General features: G+C 44.0%; 1 protein-coding gene across 3 annotated transcripts in view; it reads right to left on the reverse strand.

Moving 5' to 3' along the window:
- BTBD11 (BTB domain containing 11) overlaps window positions 1-19,533 on the reverse strand; it is a 173,094-nt gene that overhangs the window by 13,388 nt on the left and 140,173 nt on the right. For 2 of the 3 annotated variants that reach the window (XM_015628815.2, XM_033514402.1), the window contains 5 exons: window positions 8,295-8,400; window positions 7,463-7,565; window positions 5,616-5,697; window positions 4,621-4,689; window positions 1,628-1,741 (listed from right to left, as the gene is read on the reverse strand). In XM_015628815.2, coding sequence (XP_015484301.1) covers window positions 1,628-1,741; window positions 4,621-4,689; window positions 5,616-5,697; window positions 7,463-7,565; window positions 8,295-8,400 — 474 coding nt within the window. Of the gene's footprint in view, window positions 1-1,627; window positions 1,742-4,620; window positions 4,690-5,615; window positions 5,698-7,462; window positions 7,566-8,294; window positions 8,401-13,535; window positions 13,608-19,533 lie in introns of all 3 variants that reach the window. The other variant, XM_019006737.2, reaches the window with a different exon arrangement.

The following is a 19,533-nucleotide window of genomic DNA, read 5'->3' on the forward strand; positions in this document are numbered from 1 at the left end:
ATCCACCAAACTGTAGCTTTCTCTCAATCTTGATGACAAAGGCTGTGCTCCACATGTCTCTGGGCCAAGGTGCTCACACATCCCCCTCTGGAAAGGCAGGGGAGGTCCTGCAGGTGCAGATGAGCTTGCAAAGCACCAGGGTGAAGAAAGGTGTCCCTGACCTTGGTTCTAACTAGATGATCTTTAAGGGTCCCTTCCAACCCATCTAATTCCAGAAGTCAAAGATTCAGGCACAGCCAGGCTGGCTGTTGCTGCAATGCCCTACCCAAATCAGTGCCAACACGACTCTGGCTGTAAAACCCACCCAGCTACCCTATTCCCACTGCTTCCACTGGGAGGTGCAGGCACAAATACCTTGCAGGCTGGGGCTCTTACAGGCAAACCAGGAGCTGGATTTAGCCACTGGGTTTGTTAAGTCCCAGCATGTAAGAATTTTCTTCAATCAGGATGTAAGTAACAGCCCCATTTCACAATTCAAAGAAAACATGATTTTAAAGCAAAATTATTATTTTTACTGACAGAAATACAAATAGAGAAGTTCACACATGAGCTAGAAGACAAATCAAATATTTTTCAAGTGATTCCTGCACTGTAATTTTTTTCCTCTTACATTAAACAGACCTGCAGATATACCTCATTGCTTATTTTTATAGGTGGACCTTTGTGCTATTTCAAACATTGATTGCAAGTTATCTGTACATGAAGACCTAACATTACTATTCTCTGTAGGAAATACCTGATGATGGGAATAGAGGTCAGATCTGCAGGGGTTTGGAGCAATCTGCTCTGTTCAATCAAACCTCCATGTCTCAGTGCATCAGTTTATCTTTGCTATAGACCATGCAAGTTAGAGAAAAAAATCTCTTCAAGAAATGCTTGAAGAATATTTCACTGCACTTATATTTGTGCGTCATTTCCATCTTCCAAGTGAAAATCTAACTACTACACATGAGGAGGGAAAAAACTGAAACTAATCAATGTGGTAACCACCTCCACCAATGCGTGTAAATAGGTTTTCTAGGACAAGAAATGTCACGCTTTTGTGTCTAATGACTTAGGCAACCTCACAAGCTAAGTATATAATTTGATTCCAATAAGAAACTCTCCAAGACATAAAATTCTCATTACCATCCTTGCAGGGCTCTGAGCCATTGCACTTCCACAACGTGGCATTTTTATATATTGACAAGGTGTCACTGGCATTGAGTGTATCACCCCACTGGGCTTCAGGCAGGAAGAAACAGGTAATGGAAATGGGAAAATGCATCTTGGAAGGTGAAAGCAGAGATGCCTACTTCACTTAGTGATTCCTGTAGAATCAGCTCAGCAGTTTGTGTTGCCATGAATAAGGGATAGATCTCCTGCACAGTGGTACACTCAAATTGAGTTTGAACCGCTCAGGGAAGGGGCTGAGAAGCTGCCACCTTGGACTTAGACTACCTAATTTTTGATTGTCAGTATACCAGGAACCAATTAATCAGTCAGTCCCAGTAAATGAATGACAAATCTTAAACATGCAACAAATGAGATATACATCCATAAATATATCTGTATCTATTTTTTACAAAACTGACCTACAAGGATGATGGCAGACACACAACATGCAAGCTTATGCAGTTATTTTTACCTTGGCATGATTATAAATATCCACGCAGTTTTCTGTATTAATGCTTTTTGCACAAATGATCTCACAGTGTCGTTGTAAAGCTTCAAGCTGGAAAAATTTAGCAGCAGAGAGAAGCTAAAAAAAAAAACAAAAGGCATGGAAAAAATAGTCAAAAACTGCTGAGCGATACAGAATCAGAGCTTGCTTCTTTACTGTTTCATTATATGTTTTTCTCTGCCCCTTCTTCAGTTAGCATGAAAGTACTGACAAAAAAGTCAGAATGAGAAGATTGCTTGGTTGTTTTAACCCTCTGCAGTCCCATCTAAATCACACAGTGGGAATCTCTACACAGAGAGAACACCAAAGGCTGCTCAGGTCCACATGTTGACTTTGGAATGGGACAAGGAGAAAAAGGAAAGAGCGGCTTGAAGAATATTCTGTCACTTTGCAAACATGATTCTCCAATAAGGGACCTGTAAATACATCCCCAAAACCCAAAGTTCTGGTTCAACTTTCAACTGTTCCCCAAGATCTTATTGAAACAGAGCACCTGGACTGGATGTTGGGAAGTCAGCAGAAAGATGAGGATCAAGTGTGTAGAGGAATTCAAACCAAACAATGATGACCATCCTGGGCAGTCTTAATCTAGAGAGACAATAAACCTCAAATCTGCTACCTCAGCAGGCTCAAGGGAACAGAATCAGATTTCCATATGCTCCTTGTCCTAGCTTGTGAGCAGCTGTAAGGGGATATCCAGGCCAGGAGCACTGTCTGCAGACCATGTTGCTCCAAGGAAAGAGTGCAGAAAGCTGAGAACCAGCTTTGTGAGGCAATGCCTAGCTAGCATTCATGTGGGTGTCACACGTCTGTCACCACTCTGCCACAGCTCTCCTGACACCAGCACTGACCTCCCTCTTTGGCCCTGCATCCCCACCGTGGCTGTACTGCCTACCCTGGCACTGCCTTGGCATCTCTGCATGCCTGTGAGGTGAAAATGGCTTGAATTTTGAGTTCTCCAACTGATTTCAGCAGTGTTAAGATTTCCTCTGTTGCCCTTTTTGTGTCCTTTTGGACACAAGGTTGGAGTTCTTCATTGCTTGACACCTTGCTGTAACCCAGCCAGACCTTAGGCTGAGCTGTTCACGTACTTAAACAGCACTTACTCAGGTATTCAGGCTTTTACACAGCCCTTATTATTTGGGACTCATAACAAAAAGCTAACCTGTGCATCCCAAAGGGGCTCTTATGCTGCACTGGGGAAGAAACAAAACCATAAAACTTCCATGACATTATTCTGACTTCTCCTATGCAGTCTGCTCAAGATCTACTTTAATCCCATAAATAAATCCAAGTGCTGGAAATCTACAGTGCTGATGTGATAGCAGCCAGCTGGCCCCAATTATGAATTGCAGCAAAGATTTCTGTGGAGTATTTCTGGTGCTTCTTGTTATCATATTTGTAATAAGGCAAGTTACTAAATGCAGTTTTGAAAGATAAAGCCAAATCCTATTCCAGCTGCCTCTGTGGCTCAAGCAGTCATGTGCTGGTTTGTAATTACTTTAAGCTGTGAGGAACCATGGCCAGATCTGTTATCAAGAGATCAATCAATCAGTCATACATTCTGGAGTCCCAGAAGTTTTGAGATGTCACAAAAGTAGAGCAAGCTGCCAGCTGAAATGCAGCACAAGCTTTTTAACAGCCTAGGTGATAACACACACATCTCTATAAAGCCACTGCACTGCCTAGTCTAAGATTCTCTACTTCAGAAAAAGGTTAGAAATTCAGGAGGTCTTTCAAAACTCTGAGTGAAATAGAGAATTAGTGAACTTTTCCTATACAGCTCGGGAAGTCAATGTGGATAGGCTTACTTAAAAATCCACTACTTCCACTAGAGAGGGGCAATTTCAGTCCTGACCAGTTCCATCCTCTGGCTGCCAGACTGTAGTGTTACAGGGACAGAACAATACAGGCAACAGTGGAACAGTGACAGGACACTAGGAAATGGAAAGCAGCTGCACCAGAAGTGCAAATTGGCCATAAGGAACAGGCTCTGCACTGAGAGGGTGGTCAGCCTCTGAACAGGTTCCCCAGGGAAGTGCTCATGGCACCAAGCCTGCCTGAGTTCAAGGCACATCTGCATGACATTCTGAGTGATGTGGTTTAGCTTTACATGGCCCTGCAAGGAGCAGGGAGTTGGACTTGATGATCCTTATGGGTCTCTTCCAACTTGAGATATTTTATGACCCTGTGATGGTGGTGGCAGACACTGATGGTTACCAGCTGTTTAAGTAGCTCTGAATTCAGTATTTACTGACCTGCATTCTTTTTGGCTGCTTAAAAACTCCCTGAATGACTATCAAGAATTTGCTCAAACACCTCTCAGTTCTGTATATCTGGAGTGGTTTTGCTGACTGTAGCTGACTGTGATGGCACACAGTATTTGGAAGGGAATGACTTAATGTCCCTAAGGTCGTGGTTGCATGGCTACACTGAAGATTCAGTCAGCTCCAGCTGGCTTTGGTTTGGCTTTTGCAAGAGGCCACCACAGCACCTGGACGTTTTACATCCAGTGAGAAAGGGGCAAAGAAGTCTCTGTATCTCAGAGAGTAGATTATGGCTATATTAGTAAAATTTGAGAATCACATGCTTGAAATTGAACTGAACTGTGTCTCCAGTGGACTTCTCTCATGGTTAAAGCCCAGCACATGCCCAAGACTTCTCCCATGTCAGGAACCAAACTGGATGTTTTTAATGCTGCTGAGATAGGGAGGATGGAACACTGAGTTGCTGGAAATTGGTTCCAGACTTTGGTAACACCAGCTTTGCCTCTCAGGAGGTATTTGCAAAGTCTCCCAGTCTCCTGCAGAACTGCAGAGAGCCTGGGCACTTCAGGTGAAGCACTGCTGGCTCTTACAGGAGTGCTCAGGTCTTGCCCAATGGCCATGTGCCCTCAGGTGAACAGTACACAGATCAGTCAGTATCGCTCTCACTGCCATTAAATAAATGTCTCTTACCTCCATAATTTCATTATTTTTAATCAGGAGTGACTCTGCACCTCCATAATAAAGATACTGCATAACCAGCTGTAATAAAAGAAAGGGAGTGTTTATAAAAACCAATCCAAGACATAGAGGAACAGGGGACAACACAGGCAATTCCCAAGGCTTTTCTAACACCACCACGGATTTGTAGGTAAAAATGCCTCAAGCCTCCTGATTCTCTCTCTCTCTCTGCAAAGCTCAGTGTTTCCTTCTCACAGGCTGTCTAATGTCTCAACCCTCACCCTCAAATTGTCTGGACTTCCTGGTGAGCTCCAAACACTTTGCAGGAAACTGATTAATTAATTTTGAATTTTCAGTGTATTTCCCAGTCTGTGAAGTACATCACTGATGCAGACAAACCCAGCATATATAATAGTTATTCCCTTATTCCTTCCCTGGCAAAGGCCACCTTCATCCAGCCGTGTGTGGGCACTCATGGATGATAAGAAAGAGGTGGAGGAGGCTTTGCACTGTAACACAATCCAGCTAGGATCCCTCTGTGGGGAGCACAGTTCTTGTAGGCAGCTGGGAATTACGCGCAGCGGGAACAGTCGATACATGGAGCTCCAGCTCAAAGCAAGGGAAGCATATCCATGTACATGCTACAGGTACAGAGAGCAAGCTCTGCCTTTTCATGGCAAAGAAACTGATTGGAGAGCACTGCTAAGGAAGGGAGTGAAGCGTGTCTCTTCCAAACCTGTCCATTAAATACAGGAAGAGCCAGCTAGAGAAAGAAGTGCTGACAGGCAGCACGCTGTGTGTGCACAGCCCATGTCAGTGAAATGCATGTTGCTGCACCTGCTGGGGCACACTGCAATCAATAGCACTCTGCAGTGCTCCAACAGAGATGAAGCCTGTGCTTGTGAAACCGCTGCTCTGCTCTATCACATACGTAGGTACTAATTTGGACAGAGCATGCGTGCTGTTCCTCTTACAAGTTCCACTCAAATTCAGCCTGAGGACCGTACCTGAAAGATGGGGTACTTCACATAGTTGATCTCAATACAAGTACTATCAGATGAGGGCTTGCTAGACAGCAGTGCTTTAAACCTAAATAAAAAGGAGAAAAACTGAAATACCAGCCCAATTATCTCAGTGGAAAAATGCAGTAAAAACACTATAGAAGTGCAGTGGAATGACAGCATCAACTCTTGCAAAAACAGTATACTGAAATTAACCTATTTGTTGCCAAAAATCATCAAGATTTAGACACTAACATGAAGTTCAAACCAAAAGGAAGAAGCCTCTCTCTAGAAGATTTCAATTTGAAATTTTTGAAAAATGCATCTAATGTAACAATGGAATAAAATGTACATCCAAAATTCAGATTCTGTAATGACACATATTACAGAACCAAAATCTTTTCCTGAAGGCAACATGATCTTTCATGAAGATTTGCAACATTTAAAACCTGAATGTTTTCCTTTTTTGAAGGTGATACATTTTGGCTTATGTCCATTATGCTGGTTTAAGAAATGTTTTGGAACAAAATATTAAAAAAACTCCACTAAGACTTTTAATGCTCCTATGCACACTCAGGGTAATTGTGCAAGAAGAGGCAGGAGAGAAAACTGGATAGGTTGCTGCTCTCTGATTATCAAAACCTGAAATTCAGACACAACATTCAGGACAAAAAAACCTGCATATTTTTAGTTAATAATTGCAGACTTATGTGAGATATATACATATGTAACAATCTACTTTTCTCAAAACCAGATATTCCCATTGATCAGAAGGTGAAAATGGGAAATGTGCTGACAGAAACTCCTGCCCTTGTACTTCCTCTCTTTGATAACTCATCTGACCTCCCAGCAGTATTCAAAGCTCAGTTTATCTACCAAGACCATCCATTCACTGGATGGTAATCTTTTCCCTATCACGACTGCATCTTGTTAATTGAAATACAGGTAACAATTTATTTGCTTTCACTATTGCCAAACTCTATTATGAACACAATTTAGTAGGCTTAAAGCTGCAGTTTGGAACATACTTGTACATCTACCAAGAGGCTCTAAACTCCAATATCCATTTCTCAATGGAAGGCAGGGTCAGAAACTGCAGTTACTTTATGCAAATCTCTTTACTCTGTGCTGTGGGTTGGCAGCACACCTACAGCACCAATTCCCATATTGCTTAAACTCTCCAAACCCAGTGCTGTGTTCTTGCCACATCTTGAAATAAGCTGTTATGGAGGGCCAGCAAGACTTGTTTAAATCACACCTTGAATTGTACAGCTGCATACAAATAACATTTGTGAGCAGATCTTGGGTTGGGTTGAGCTGGGTAGCCCACATTCAGCCTTCTGAGCACAGGAAACAGACTATAAATATTGCCTTTGGATACAGTATGGTATGCTTCATAGCTATTTAATTTTATTTAGAAGTTGTCAAATGCTGTCAATGAATTGTGTGATAGTAGGTTGTTTTCCCTGGAGAGTGCAGAAACTGATGCAAGGCAGGATTTAACCACCCACAAGATAAATTATTAAGATTCAAAATATCACAACTCCTGTATGGTTGAGAACTGGGTGCAGTGACAAGCACCACACTAATGTGCCTCAGTGGAATGATGTCAGATACATGGCCAGAAGCATGGATCATTCACTGGATGAAAATCTATTGACAGAAGCACTTGTTAAATGTCTGGCAGATCAACCAGAAACAAGCTGTGGGGATGTTCTGATTAAGAAAAACTGTGAAGATTGGGCCACTAGCCCTCAAAAAAACTGGAACAGCAAAACAAACAAAAAACCCCCACAAATCCACAAGATCAAATTATATTTTTATTAAAAACCAGAGATGTATTCCTATTTTACCTTGGTGATGCAGTAAATAGCAACACTCGATGTGCATAAAATGGTCTTCCTTCCACCAGAAATGTGACATCTGACATCTCTTTATTGTTAAGAAAATGGGGATCTAGAACCACAAAAAGAAGGAAACAAAAAAGCCAATAACTTTAATTTGGAAGAGGTCAGGAATGTACTGAATATTTCCCTGTTTTGACATAAGAAAGCAACAGAATAGAAGGATATTGTTTTTAGTCAGTAAAGCCCATAAAGCTATTTTGGACAGCCTGAGACAACCACATGGAGATGAGACAAAGGGAATTCAAAGCAGTGAAGTCTGTGATGACCTTTGCTGAAATGACAGCCAGCCATCCCCGCCGTGTGACGCTGGCACAGCCTCCCAGCTCTGACACCCAGAGCAAACCGCAGTTCAGCAGATGCTGGGGGCCCTGCACTCATTTATGCTCTATTAGGCCACTCTCCCTGTGTGAGGAAGTCTCTGTCAAGAGGAAAAGGGTCCTGGAAAATTGCTTGTGTGTTCTCTCAGTCCCCTGAAGGCAGCCTGGGCTGTGCTGACCAAGCTGGGAGGTGCAGCATCATCTGCAGCCAGCCAGGGCGGTAAGGCTTGGATCCCAGCCTAATTAGCAACACAGACAAATCTTTGCAGATTTACAGCCCCACTCTAGCGCACCTGATGACCCTCCTGATGGTCAGGCTAAGTCTGGGGCCCTTTCTTCTTCTAATTCTGTCTTTTAAACTGAGATTTTTCTGACTTGTGGTCCCCTCGAGCACCTGGCCAGCAGCAGCCTTCCCACAGCTCTCCCTGGAGAGCCAGGCAGGATCTTCCAGCCACACTTACCCAGGCGGGAGGTCTGCTTGCGCTTAATTTCCACCAGCTTTGGAATTGGGTAGGGTCCATAGCAATGAGTGAAAATGACAGAGAGCTGCTGGCTGATCACCTCGTTCTACGCAAAAGGAAACAAACATATACAATGTAAGATCAGTATGCAAAGGACATGCTATGTTGTTCTCAACAGCTGCCTGGTTTGAAGGTGAAAAATGTGATTGCTGGAGCTTTATTAAAAATAAGAGCTTATGATAATTAGCATTTGTTAGAAACTGTAGTTCTCATTTACTTGATTGCTGTATCTCCTGTACAAATAATTTTAAGCAAAGAAGTCTTCTCCCTGGATGACAAGTCTTCTTTGTCTAAAATATTCCATAGCCCAGTCCCCGCTGCAAAAACTAAGTTCCTTTACAACAGTGATTTCATTTTATTTGCAGACTTACTGTACTGGAAAATGACTTTTTTTTCTTTTTTGCTCTTTAGAAAATGGTCACTGGTCACATCTTAGAAAACCCGAGCTACAGACAGATGCAGCTGCACACGTTTTTAAGTACAGCAGTCTCACAAACAGACCCTTCCCCTAGAGAGTGACTGAGGCACCAGAGCCAGCCACTCATTTAATCCCAAATGCTTCATTAATGTGCTCTTACACCTCTGGCACCAGTGTGGTCACCGCTGCGCTGTGGAGACCACCAGACCCTCATAAAACCAGGTCTGGTCCCTGGCCTTACCTCTTTCTGCCCCAACTCTGGGAGCAAGGCACCCACAGGATGCTTTCCTAAGTACCTTGAATATTTGTATGCCTAAGATGCAAAGGTAGTGAAATGGATTTAATGCTTAACTACCTAAGTCCCAGACAAAAGTGGGATTTAAAAGCCTTGGCAAATTTTATCCCACACTTTGCTGATAACCAGAGCAAGTCTAGACAAGTTCAGTAGTGCCACACTGTTAATTCATGGTAACATCTTTTAGCACTCTGTTGGCTGGTGAGCCTCTCTGCACCAGGAAACTGTGAAATGGCAAGACACTTAGACACAAGCGGGTCAAAGGCCAAGGAAATGAGCAGATATCTACAAATATCTCCAGGCTTTAGAATGTTTCCTTGCTCTGAGCACATTTCAGAAATGCTCCTTAAATCCCACGAGCAACAAGGAGGAGTGGCAGAGGTGCTGTAATGACTCTTACTGAATCTAATCAAACAGGGTGGGAAGGGGTAGAGCTGTTCCCTCACAGGCACATGCTGATGTCAAAGGAAATTACACGCACTCGCCCGCAGGCAGGAGCTGGCTCCTGTTACTACGTCAGATGTAGCACTGAAAGAAACACTGAGATAAGAGAAACTCTCCTACTGAGAGACTCTATTTAGCAGGCACAGGGCCCAGCCCTCAGAGAGGGGCTCACTGCTGTGGCTCCGAGACAAGGAGGGCGGCTCACCCCAGGAGCATCTCGCTGTTCAGCATCCTCCCGCCAGAGCTCTGCAAAGGGAGCGAACCACGGGCTAAAGAGAAAAGGAAGATTTAAGGCCAGATTTAAAGAAGGAAGTGACTCAGCTGCTGGGAGGGCTGGGAGGGGAAGCTTTAGACAGACAGGGCAGAAAGAGCAATTTCTTCTCTGCTCAGAAGGGCTGTGCCGAAGAGGCAGGGCTGACTGAGTCAGGCAGGGAGGAGCGCGTCCGGGGGGATGCTGACTACCAGCAGGCAGCTCCCGGTTGGATCTGGCAGATGCTAGAAGTCAGAAAATACAAGGGAAGATGGAGACAGTTCCATGGTTAGAGCAGAGGGAAGCTTCTGGAGAGGAGAAACAATGCTCACCTTTACCTGCAACATATAAAAGCAAAGTGCACTGAAGAGGAGAGCTCCTGGAAGCCCCCTCCCCAATCTGCTGTGGTGCATGGGTCCTGTCTCTGTCACTGAGGTTTTAGTGGCTTCCATGAACTCACCAGTCCCAGCCACAGCTGTGCCTATTCAATGGCTTGTTAAAAACACACACGTGCATCAACAGACAATGAATCTCCTCCTTCCAGGGTGTCTGTGGGAACTGGTGGAAAATCTGGGTATTGGCTTCCCAGTGCCTTGTTGGGAGCTGGAGGCCCAACTCACCAGACCAAACCACAGCACCATGGACCAGGAGGACATCCAGCTGCACCAAGACCAGGGAAGGACAGGCCAAACTCAGCCACCCAAGTGCAAAAAGGAGATCCCTACTAGTAAATCTAACCAAAGAACCAGTTGTGCCTGCAGACAATTCCATGGGAGCCTGCCTACACTGCCAAGTGCCAGCTCCCTGGGTCACCAACTCTGTGGTGTGCAGATACAAGCCCATTAAAAAAACACTTTGCCCATGTCGCGGGCCCACAAGCCTGTGAAAAAAATGATGTAAACTAAGCTCTAATTAGCTCAAAATGTGATACATTCACATGAGAGATGCTTAAAAAGCCCCAAGACATGGAACAGAGATGGGACAAAGAGAAAAGAGACCTTAGGATGGACACATCAAAGAAAGAAGGGCCATCAGACAGTGGCTTCAGACTTCCAATGCAGAACACTGACCTCATTTGGCAGAGAGGAGGCTGGAGACCTTTGGCTTCTACTGATAACATTAAATACTTACATCTCATGTCATCCAAAGGCCAAAAACTGTGTTCAGCAAGAAAGCTGAAGCATGTGCTTGTCTAGAGCCATTGCTAACAAACAGCAGCAAGGGATTGATAAATTATTATTACAGCACACCAAGTTTGCTTCCCACACCCCCAGCACATAGCCAAGCTCACAGGGCAGTGGCCTTGGATCTACTCCCCACAGTGCCTCTGCTGACTTTTACCAATAAGCCAGGCAGAAACAGGAGAAGAAAAAAGGGTGCTTTATCTTTAACTGGATAGCTGGGGGAAAAAATTGTCTTTTTTTAAGCCAAATCCTGCTCTTAGAGGGCTTGGGCTTCCTGTTAAGTAACTGGAACAACTGCAGAAGTCCATGGGGTGCAAGCATTGCTCTGGAAGACAGGAGGACACATTCAGCCTATTCAAGCTTCACCTTCACACAGTGCCCACACTGAGGTGCTCAGAAGCTCCCATTTAAGCACCAAGATGGGTAATTCTTCCCTGTTTATCCTTTCATCCTTTCAGCCTAACTGTGAGAGCCCAGCTGTAAGAGCTCACTGGAGCAGTTGTGGGTGGCAAGATTAACACTGGAGGAGCAAATCAAAGTTTGTTTTCTTGCTACAGTTTGATGTTGGAAAACATTGTGCCAGGATGTGTGAGGCTGACATCTGGAGCGAGGCCAGCCTCCTTTCAGACACGGGCGTTCATTTGCACTCAAAGGGAGCCGACGCACATCTTCTTCTGTGGGAGGGGGAAGAAAGCTTGGCACAGCATATAATAAAAATATTTACCTAGCCATGGGGTAGTTTACAGATAGGCAAGAGGGAACAGGGAACAACAGCAAGTCTTCTGAGGGAGATGGTGCTTCCAGCAGAGAGCTGGTTGGTGAGCAAGCAACTTTGCTTTGTAGATACAAGCGGTCCCCTGACTTAAAAGCGTTCTTCAGCAGAGATCTAAAGGAATTCCCCAGTCCTGCTGAATGCACTTGGACTCTGAAGGGAATTCATAAATTCTTTTGAAGCAAAGCTGGAGGCTTTCAAGTTGTTGGACCAGAGATGCCTCATCGATTGATGTGAGAAGAGGTGAAGATCCGGGTGGGAAGTGCAGGGATATTTTTTCCTGACTGTCCATCTGACAAAGGTCTGTGGCAGGATTCAGGGAAGTCTCCTCCAGGCTCCAGCACATACCCTGGGAGAGCTTGCTCCATTCCAGGTTACACAGATCAATGCAGCACAGCCATTCTGGGACATGTTCCTACAAGGTACTGGACACAACTGGGAAATACACAGCCAATATTCTCCAGTACCTGTGCAAGACACGTGTCTGTGTCCCAAACTCTGCTGGGTAAAATGTGTGTTGTAGACTGCTCAAACCCCACTACTTAGTTCTTTCCAGTCTACAGACACCCTACCACCTCCACATGGCTGCCCTCTATAGTGGTAACAAGTCAGGCTTCTTTTCTTCACCTCTGAAATCCCAAGCAGTATTTTGGGGTTTTCTTCTACTGATGCTATCCTCACCAGCTCAGCTCCATTAATGTTGTTTTACCCAAAGTCTGCCAGGCCCCCAGATTCCTCTACCACATAGCCCAAAAACCACAAGTCCACCACATTAAGGCAGAAAAAGCAACACTTATTCCTCTGGGCTCGGTGTCTTTGTGTTAATACACATCTCCCCAGCAAACTGAGAACCCACACTGCTCAGAGAACAGAGGCACTGGCAAAGATATCTTCTCTCTCTGGTCCTGAGGATGCTCTGGGGACCCATTTCTCTGTTAAATGCAGAGTGGCAGAAGTGCTGTTTCCAGTCACCAATCTCACATGCAGTCCCCAGCTTCTGTTCCAGCAGTGGTAGTCTCAGGATACCCCAATCCCACTGAGGACTTATCCATGACATGCTGGAATACGTTTGAATTAGTCCTCTATTTATGTTCCCCTTTCCCAGAAAAAGATGATAAAGAGTGAATTAACAGCGAGGGGTTTCTGCTGTCCCCCATCCCTGAACACTCAAACTCTGAGACCTTCTTTGCCATCTCAGAACTGTCTCCACCTTTGCACAGGTGTCCCACTACCGTCCTCTTGCATAATTCCCTTTCACCAAATGCCTCAAAACTAAGTAAATGCCACTTCAGATGGTCACTCCTGGATGGTAAAGCAGCATACACATAATTAATATTAGTCAACAATTGGAAAGGGAGGGAAGCCCCAGAGGTTGGAGCTACAGTTAGAGGCAGTGAACTGCACAACAAAATGGGTTTTGTTAGTGCTGGGCTCAAGCCCCTCCACTGCAAGCACAAATGGAAAAGAATTAATCACAGGTACGGCACAAACGGACCCTTCCGTTGCTTCTGGGAAAGCCGCCAAGCCTCCTTTTCAAAAGGCTCTTTATATCACAGCTGTGCATTGTATGTAGAAAGCTCAGATCCACGGGCACAGTCCAATCCCTGGGTGAGAGCCCAGAAAAGGGCAGGTGTCACATCCAAGGCATTTATTTATTGTAAATGAAGAAATGGCCCCTGCCTCTGGCAGGGGAACATTTTAGAGGGTAGCAGAGGGCAGGAACAAAACCAAACCTGTGTTAGTAAGTGCCAAGCTGAAGGTGTGTTATGAAACCACAGGATGGGGTTAGCAGTGCATTATCAGCATGCCACTCGGTACCTGGCGCTCGTATCTGACGCGCAGAATGCAGGATGTACATGTGTGGATAACCTGGGTCCGGCTGACTCGGAACTGTTCAGACACAGAAGTGCTACAAGTGACAATGGGCAATGCCACACATCACCACAGTCCCTTGGGAGCAGTGAAACCTGACTGAAAGTCACGGCAAGTCCCAGCCAAAAGATGGATCGCCACGTGCTGGCTGGGCTCTGGGTGCCACATAGAAGGGCATTAGCCATTCCATAGAATCCATAAGCAGATCCTTTAGCACCCTGGGATGTCTTCAGGGTTATTTTTAGGGCAGGTTTTGGTGCATCTGTCTCCTCTGTGGAAACTGCATTTTTCTTCAGCTGAAGTATTTCAGTCATCAGCCAAAATGTTCCATTTTCAGGTGTTGATTTTTTCAAGAAAGGTAAAATATTATGTGAGAAAGAAATATCCTAGTGAAACCTTTCATTACAATAAAACCTCAGTTTTCTGTTGAAAAGCAATTCAACAAGACAAAGAGGAGTCTCTCCTGATAGTCTCCAGGTAAGAGAAACACACACAGCAATCCCCCAGGGGAAGACTTTCCCCTGGGATGTGATTATGACAGAGTGCCTGTTATGTAGGGTTCACCTCTGCTCTCTACCCTTAGCCCTTCCTGCAGAACAGGGCAGTCTAGCTTCACACAACAAAATACAGCTTCACACAAGCCCATCTGAAACATTAATTTCAGCCCACCATGAAGCAACAGAAAAAACTGGAATTTTCTAGCTGCTTTGTCTTCCAGTTCCACTTTCTAGGTGGAACATGCAGACCCTAGGGAAATACTGATTTTTGCTGACCACCATGCCTGGACTTAGTAGAACAGACACATGAGTTCAGAGTCTGTTGACATTCTTTGAGAAACCTCTCCCAACATTTGTTTTATAAGAATCAAATCCAGAAAAACACCAGCAATATAGAAACATCAAGCTCATCTCAAGCTTCAGCTTCTGAAAGTTTTCTTGAAACACAACAGGCAGATGTTTCAATCTTTCCTGCTGCCTTCTGTTTGAGGGAGATATGAAAATATTTTTTCAGTAGTTAGTGCATCTGTGACAGAGGCTATTTCTGTAAGGATATATTTTAAAAAACACCCCAAAGCTTTCCTTTCAAGAGATTTTGGTTTCCAAGTGGAGAAGTTACTGCTGAAAAGAGTCCTTTAGCTTTTAAACCATATAGGCTGGATTTCTCAAGATAGCCCACATGCCTGAATCTTTTTGGAATTTTAGAACTGGTTATTGCTCTGAATTGCTATTTGTTCTTGATAACTGTCAACACCAGACTGAGGGCTGTTATTCAAATAGCTCAGCTTTCCAAAAGAGCCAGCGCACTCCTGCACATTTCTTCAGCTGCCTGTAGGTGAATTTGTAAAGTCTGGAAAGCTGCAGGAATTTTAAATCCTGAGGAAACATCTTTACAAAGTAGTTTCCTGCATCTTTCAACAAGCCTGGCTGCGCAACACCTCACTAATGGGCTAAATATTAAAAGAAACTAAATAAAATAAACATGGTGTCACTGACAGAAACAGATGGGAAGGATGAAGAGAGAGCTGCAGAATGCAATGAAGGTATGGCAGTGAAGGATTGTTCCTTCTCAAGCTGATTTAGTCTTAGACAATACACTAGCAGGAACACTTAAAGTCCTAAGCCAAGTTTTCCTGGTGTGAAGCACCTCTAGGAGCTTCAGACAACGCTTCAGCACATGTGCTCAGTGCACAGTGGACTCACACGTGCACTGCAGCAATGCATAGCCACACAGGACCCAGAGAAATGGCAAAGAGCTCCTTACCTGTCCTACAGGGGAAAGGGAGAAAGTTGTAAGAGAGATTATTTGGAATTAAAAGATTGTGTATTTTTCTCCAAAAAATAGGCCAAGGACAAGCTGATGTAAATTGCTGTAGGCAGAAAAAGCAGTGGATGAAACTGGCTCGTGACCTCATAGAACTGGCAACAATGCTGGCTCATCTATATGGATGGAGCTGGTGATTTAATGACAATCCAGTCTTTACTCCAGAGCCCTGGAGTGGAAATCTAAACCAAACCACCTCCAAAGGCCAGATGTGTTTAACTTCCAGGGCTGTGGGTTTGTGTCTCTCTCTTTTCAGGTTGTGGAAATATCAGTATCAAACTGAACAGCTCCAGGATTTCTGTATAAAGAGGACACAAACTGCACATTCAGAGTATTATCCTTAAGAGAATCTCTGAAAAAACACAAGAGCTGATCTGTGAGTCTCACCTCAGGCACTACAAGCCCATGGACCTGCATGCAGCCCCCACACAGCTCTTTTAAAAGCCTCTGTTTGAAGGGGGGGCAGGGGTACTCCTCAAGCAAATATGGTCCTGTGACATGGGGCAGGTGGGCAATCCAGCTCAGAGTCAAGCTCAGGCAATGCAAACATCAACCTCAGCTGGAAGGAAAGCTTTCAGTCAGGAGTTTGGGGGAGTTTTCCCAAGCTGTCTCTTATACACATCTAGATGTGTAGGACAACACAGATACCAACAGGCAGGAATTCAGTTGTATCGTCCTATCATTCTTCCATAACAAGACCTCAAGCATCATTTTAATTTTGAGGGACTCAACTCTGCCCTACACAGCAGCTAAAGTTTAGCTCAGGGCTATTCACTTCCTTCCATAAGTGACACTCTGGCTTCTGCCTCACACAGCCCTGTCCAAACCACTTCTAGCAGGTTACACTTGTGTGCTTGTCTTTCAAAGAGATTGAATCCATCCTTAAATGGCAGTGCCTTTCCTACCAGTGTCTCAAAACCATCATGTGTCATCGACATTTTTAGTGTCAAAGTTTTCCCAGTTTGGGTTTTGCATGCTTTCAGGAGAGGTGACTTAAACCGAGCTCTCAATGTCTTTGCCACAGATGTTGCTTTTTCCAGAGTACCTTGAGCCTGGATTTTAATTTGGTAAAGACCCAAACTCACTGTAGGACAGCAGGAACCGTGGAGGGAGCGACTGTTCTCTCTGTTCTCACAGCTCTGCCTCAGCAGCATGGAAGTGCTGCTACTTCCCCACTCCCCATGCAATTCTCAATGGTGCAGCCAGTGTAAGACAGTTAAAGGAATGAAAGGAAATAAAAGAGCTCCATCCCACTGGAAGCCACCAGGAGCTGGGTATCAAACCTTCATCTGTGCTTTTGGAAGACTTCCTCCAGGGCTTCAGCGCAGCAGTGAGCAACCCATGTGCAACCTATACACTGTTCTCCCCCACTTACTTCACAGCTTGAAGAAAGACAATAAACCCAGGGACATCAGCTCAGCCAGTTTTGCCTGACTGGCCAATTTTTGTTGCTGTTCTGTGTTACAGCATCAGGACCTCTGCAAGTTTTGGTTTTGTTTCTAATGTCAGCATCCTGACACACAGACGGGAATGGAGTGCCACCCTGCCACCCTACAGGTCACCAGCATCAATGCTGGCAGAGATCCCACTGAAACCCTCACATCTGTGGCATTTTATAAACCATCTGTAAGACAAAAGGGATTCCTCATACCTGACATTGTTCTTGTAAGTGTTGGTTACATTTTCTTTAATATTTTCATATCTATAGCGTTTGGCTTTTTTTTTTTGCGTGGCTTGGGAACCTGCAAGAACATTTTTACAACAGTGCAAAATAGAAGGTGGAGGCAGAAAGTTTGCTTCCTACCCTGAGACCTGCCCTTATGTTTCCATGTGATTTTGGGGGAGCTTCTCTGGTCAAGTTAATCAAAACTACAAACTGCTGCTTGGCTTATCCAGGTTATCTCAGCCTCTGAGACTGGGACTGTCACTCCATGAGACATTGAAAATCTGCCTGTTTAATTACCTCAGTTTCCCTGTTGGTGAAGGGAGGATAAGATCTTCTTCCATGTCTCAACTCATTAATATTAGTAAATTGTTCTGAGATTATGGGATAGCTGGAACTATTTATAGGAACACAAAATGCCATTTCTACTAGGTGGAAGTTGCCATGCAATTAAAATATACTGAGCATCACAATATGTAGCAAATGGGACATCTTGTTTTACATCAGCCAAGAACTGCTAAGTGGCTCTCTGCTTCCTAGTTGCTTATTTTATACTTTTTGCCCTGAAAAACTCATTAAGGAAATGTACTGGGCCAGACTGTGATGTTTAGCAAGAGTCATAATCTCTCTCGAAGTTTCCAGCCCACAGGGAAAAGGATGCCCGTGTGGGCAAATCAAGCTCCTCTCTCCACAGCTCTACAAAATGCAGAACTTTACAGTTTGCTGTCAAGAGAGAGGGATGTGAACCACAGTAATGGCCCTTCTGCATCTCTTAAAGGAGATTTCCATTCCGTGGGTATACACAGAAATCTCTGCTCTCAGCCCTTCCAGAGAAGGGGAACAGAAGTTCCTTTAAATCTCAGCTTTCCTCAGCTGCCTTCTATGGAGTGACCAGGGAGAACTTTTATTGGCTCATTCTCCTAGAAATGAATTTATGTAGATTCCTTCCAAAGGGTTGCATAGTCTCTTTTCTCATTTCTGTCTGGGAGAGCTTTGTAAGAGGCCATTTGGACAAGACCACCACAATAATTCATAACATTTGCAGACAATTTGTAAACCCTTACAGTGTCCCAGAATGATTAATTATTTTTTCTAAGACTATGAAACACTGTGTGAGTGTGTGTTTGTGAATATGCATGAAGACAGGCAGTTCCCCCAGGCCCAGGGGCAGGCATAAAGATCAGCACAGACTTTTTCTTTGGCATTTAGGGGTTTTTGTGATACTTCAGTTGCTCTGCCCCTCCATATTTTAGGTTTCTAAGTGAACCCAAAGCAGAAGGTAGCAGTCTTATTTCTTTCCCAAGTCTCCTACAACAGACTCTGGAAGACCTAGATGTACCAAAGGTATAATCCTATGTAAATGATTTATTCTAATGATGATTGCTGGCCTTGGCTTCAGCCACCCAGGAGAAAAGCAATTAAAGTCACCTCTCATCCTAGATTACAAGGCCTAAACTTATTCTCTGTTAAAGTTTTCAATATGATTAATTTCATACAAACTTTCAAACCAAACAGCACTTTGCTGGTAGTTTCTAGATGAACATACATTAACCCAAATGAGTACAGAACAAGGAATCTACAAATCTTAGGATTTGGAACAATTTCCTAAAACCTATCTCAAAATAGTCTCCATAAATACCCATTCAATACAAAATAACTGCAAAGGCAAGGCTCTTGGGAGCAAAAATCAGAACAATGCTGGAACAAATATGCAGGATTTGCTCAGGACTCCAGCCCAAGCCTGCTTTTGCAGCAAGATACAAGAAATAAACCCATGTAGGCTATCATTAGCTATACCAAGTTTGGTATATTTAGTATTGAGTATACCAGAACCTCTCCCCTTTTCACATTCTTTAGGGTATTGCTGAAAATTATTTGCTCCTTGCTGTTACACAGGGTTGGGTGTTAAAAGTTACTTTAACAATTAGAAGGCCACACCAACATGTACTGTGGAGCATGAGGAAACAGAACACCATCAAATAGTTTTGATGCTTTTCATCACCACAAGGATTTTCAGGAAACAGCAGATGGAGGCTGGGCATTGGGAGTGACTGACTCTCAAGGGAACAAGAAGAAAAGAGACTATTGGTTATAACAAGTTTAAAATTCTTCACTAGGTAAGATATTTTCCTCTCCTTGCCAGGCCCATGATCACCCCTTTTGCCATTATACTTGCATACTTAATGGCACCTCCTTGGAAAGGTTTTGTTAGTCTGATTTGCTTGGCTAAAATAAAAGTCAGCCAAAAGAATAAATCTGGGGAAGCTGCAAGTGCAAACATGCACACAGAAAATTTGAAAAAATTATCCTGTTCTGTGCTTGTAGAAACCAGTCTCCTCGCAAGTCCAAATCCCACATGAAAGGAAGAGAAAGTCGTGAAAGGCTAAAGAAATAAGTAAAGTAAAGTAAATATGGATATTAGCTTTGTTGTATGTTTCTGTAAAACAAGCTGGGTGAAAT

The sequence above is a fragment of the Parus major genome, chromosome 1A (genome assembly GCF_001522545.3).
Source record: "Parus major isolate Abel chromosome 1A, Parus_major1.1, whole genome shotgun sequence".
NCBI lineage: Eukaryota > Metazoa > Chordata > Aves > Passeriformes > Paridae > Parus > Parus major.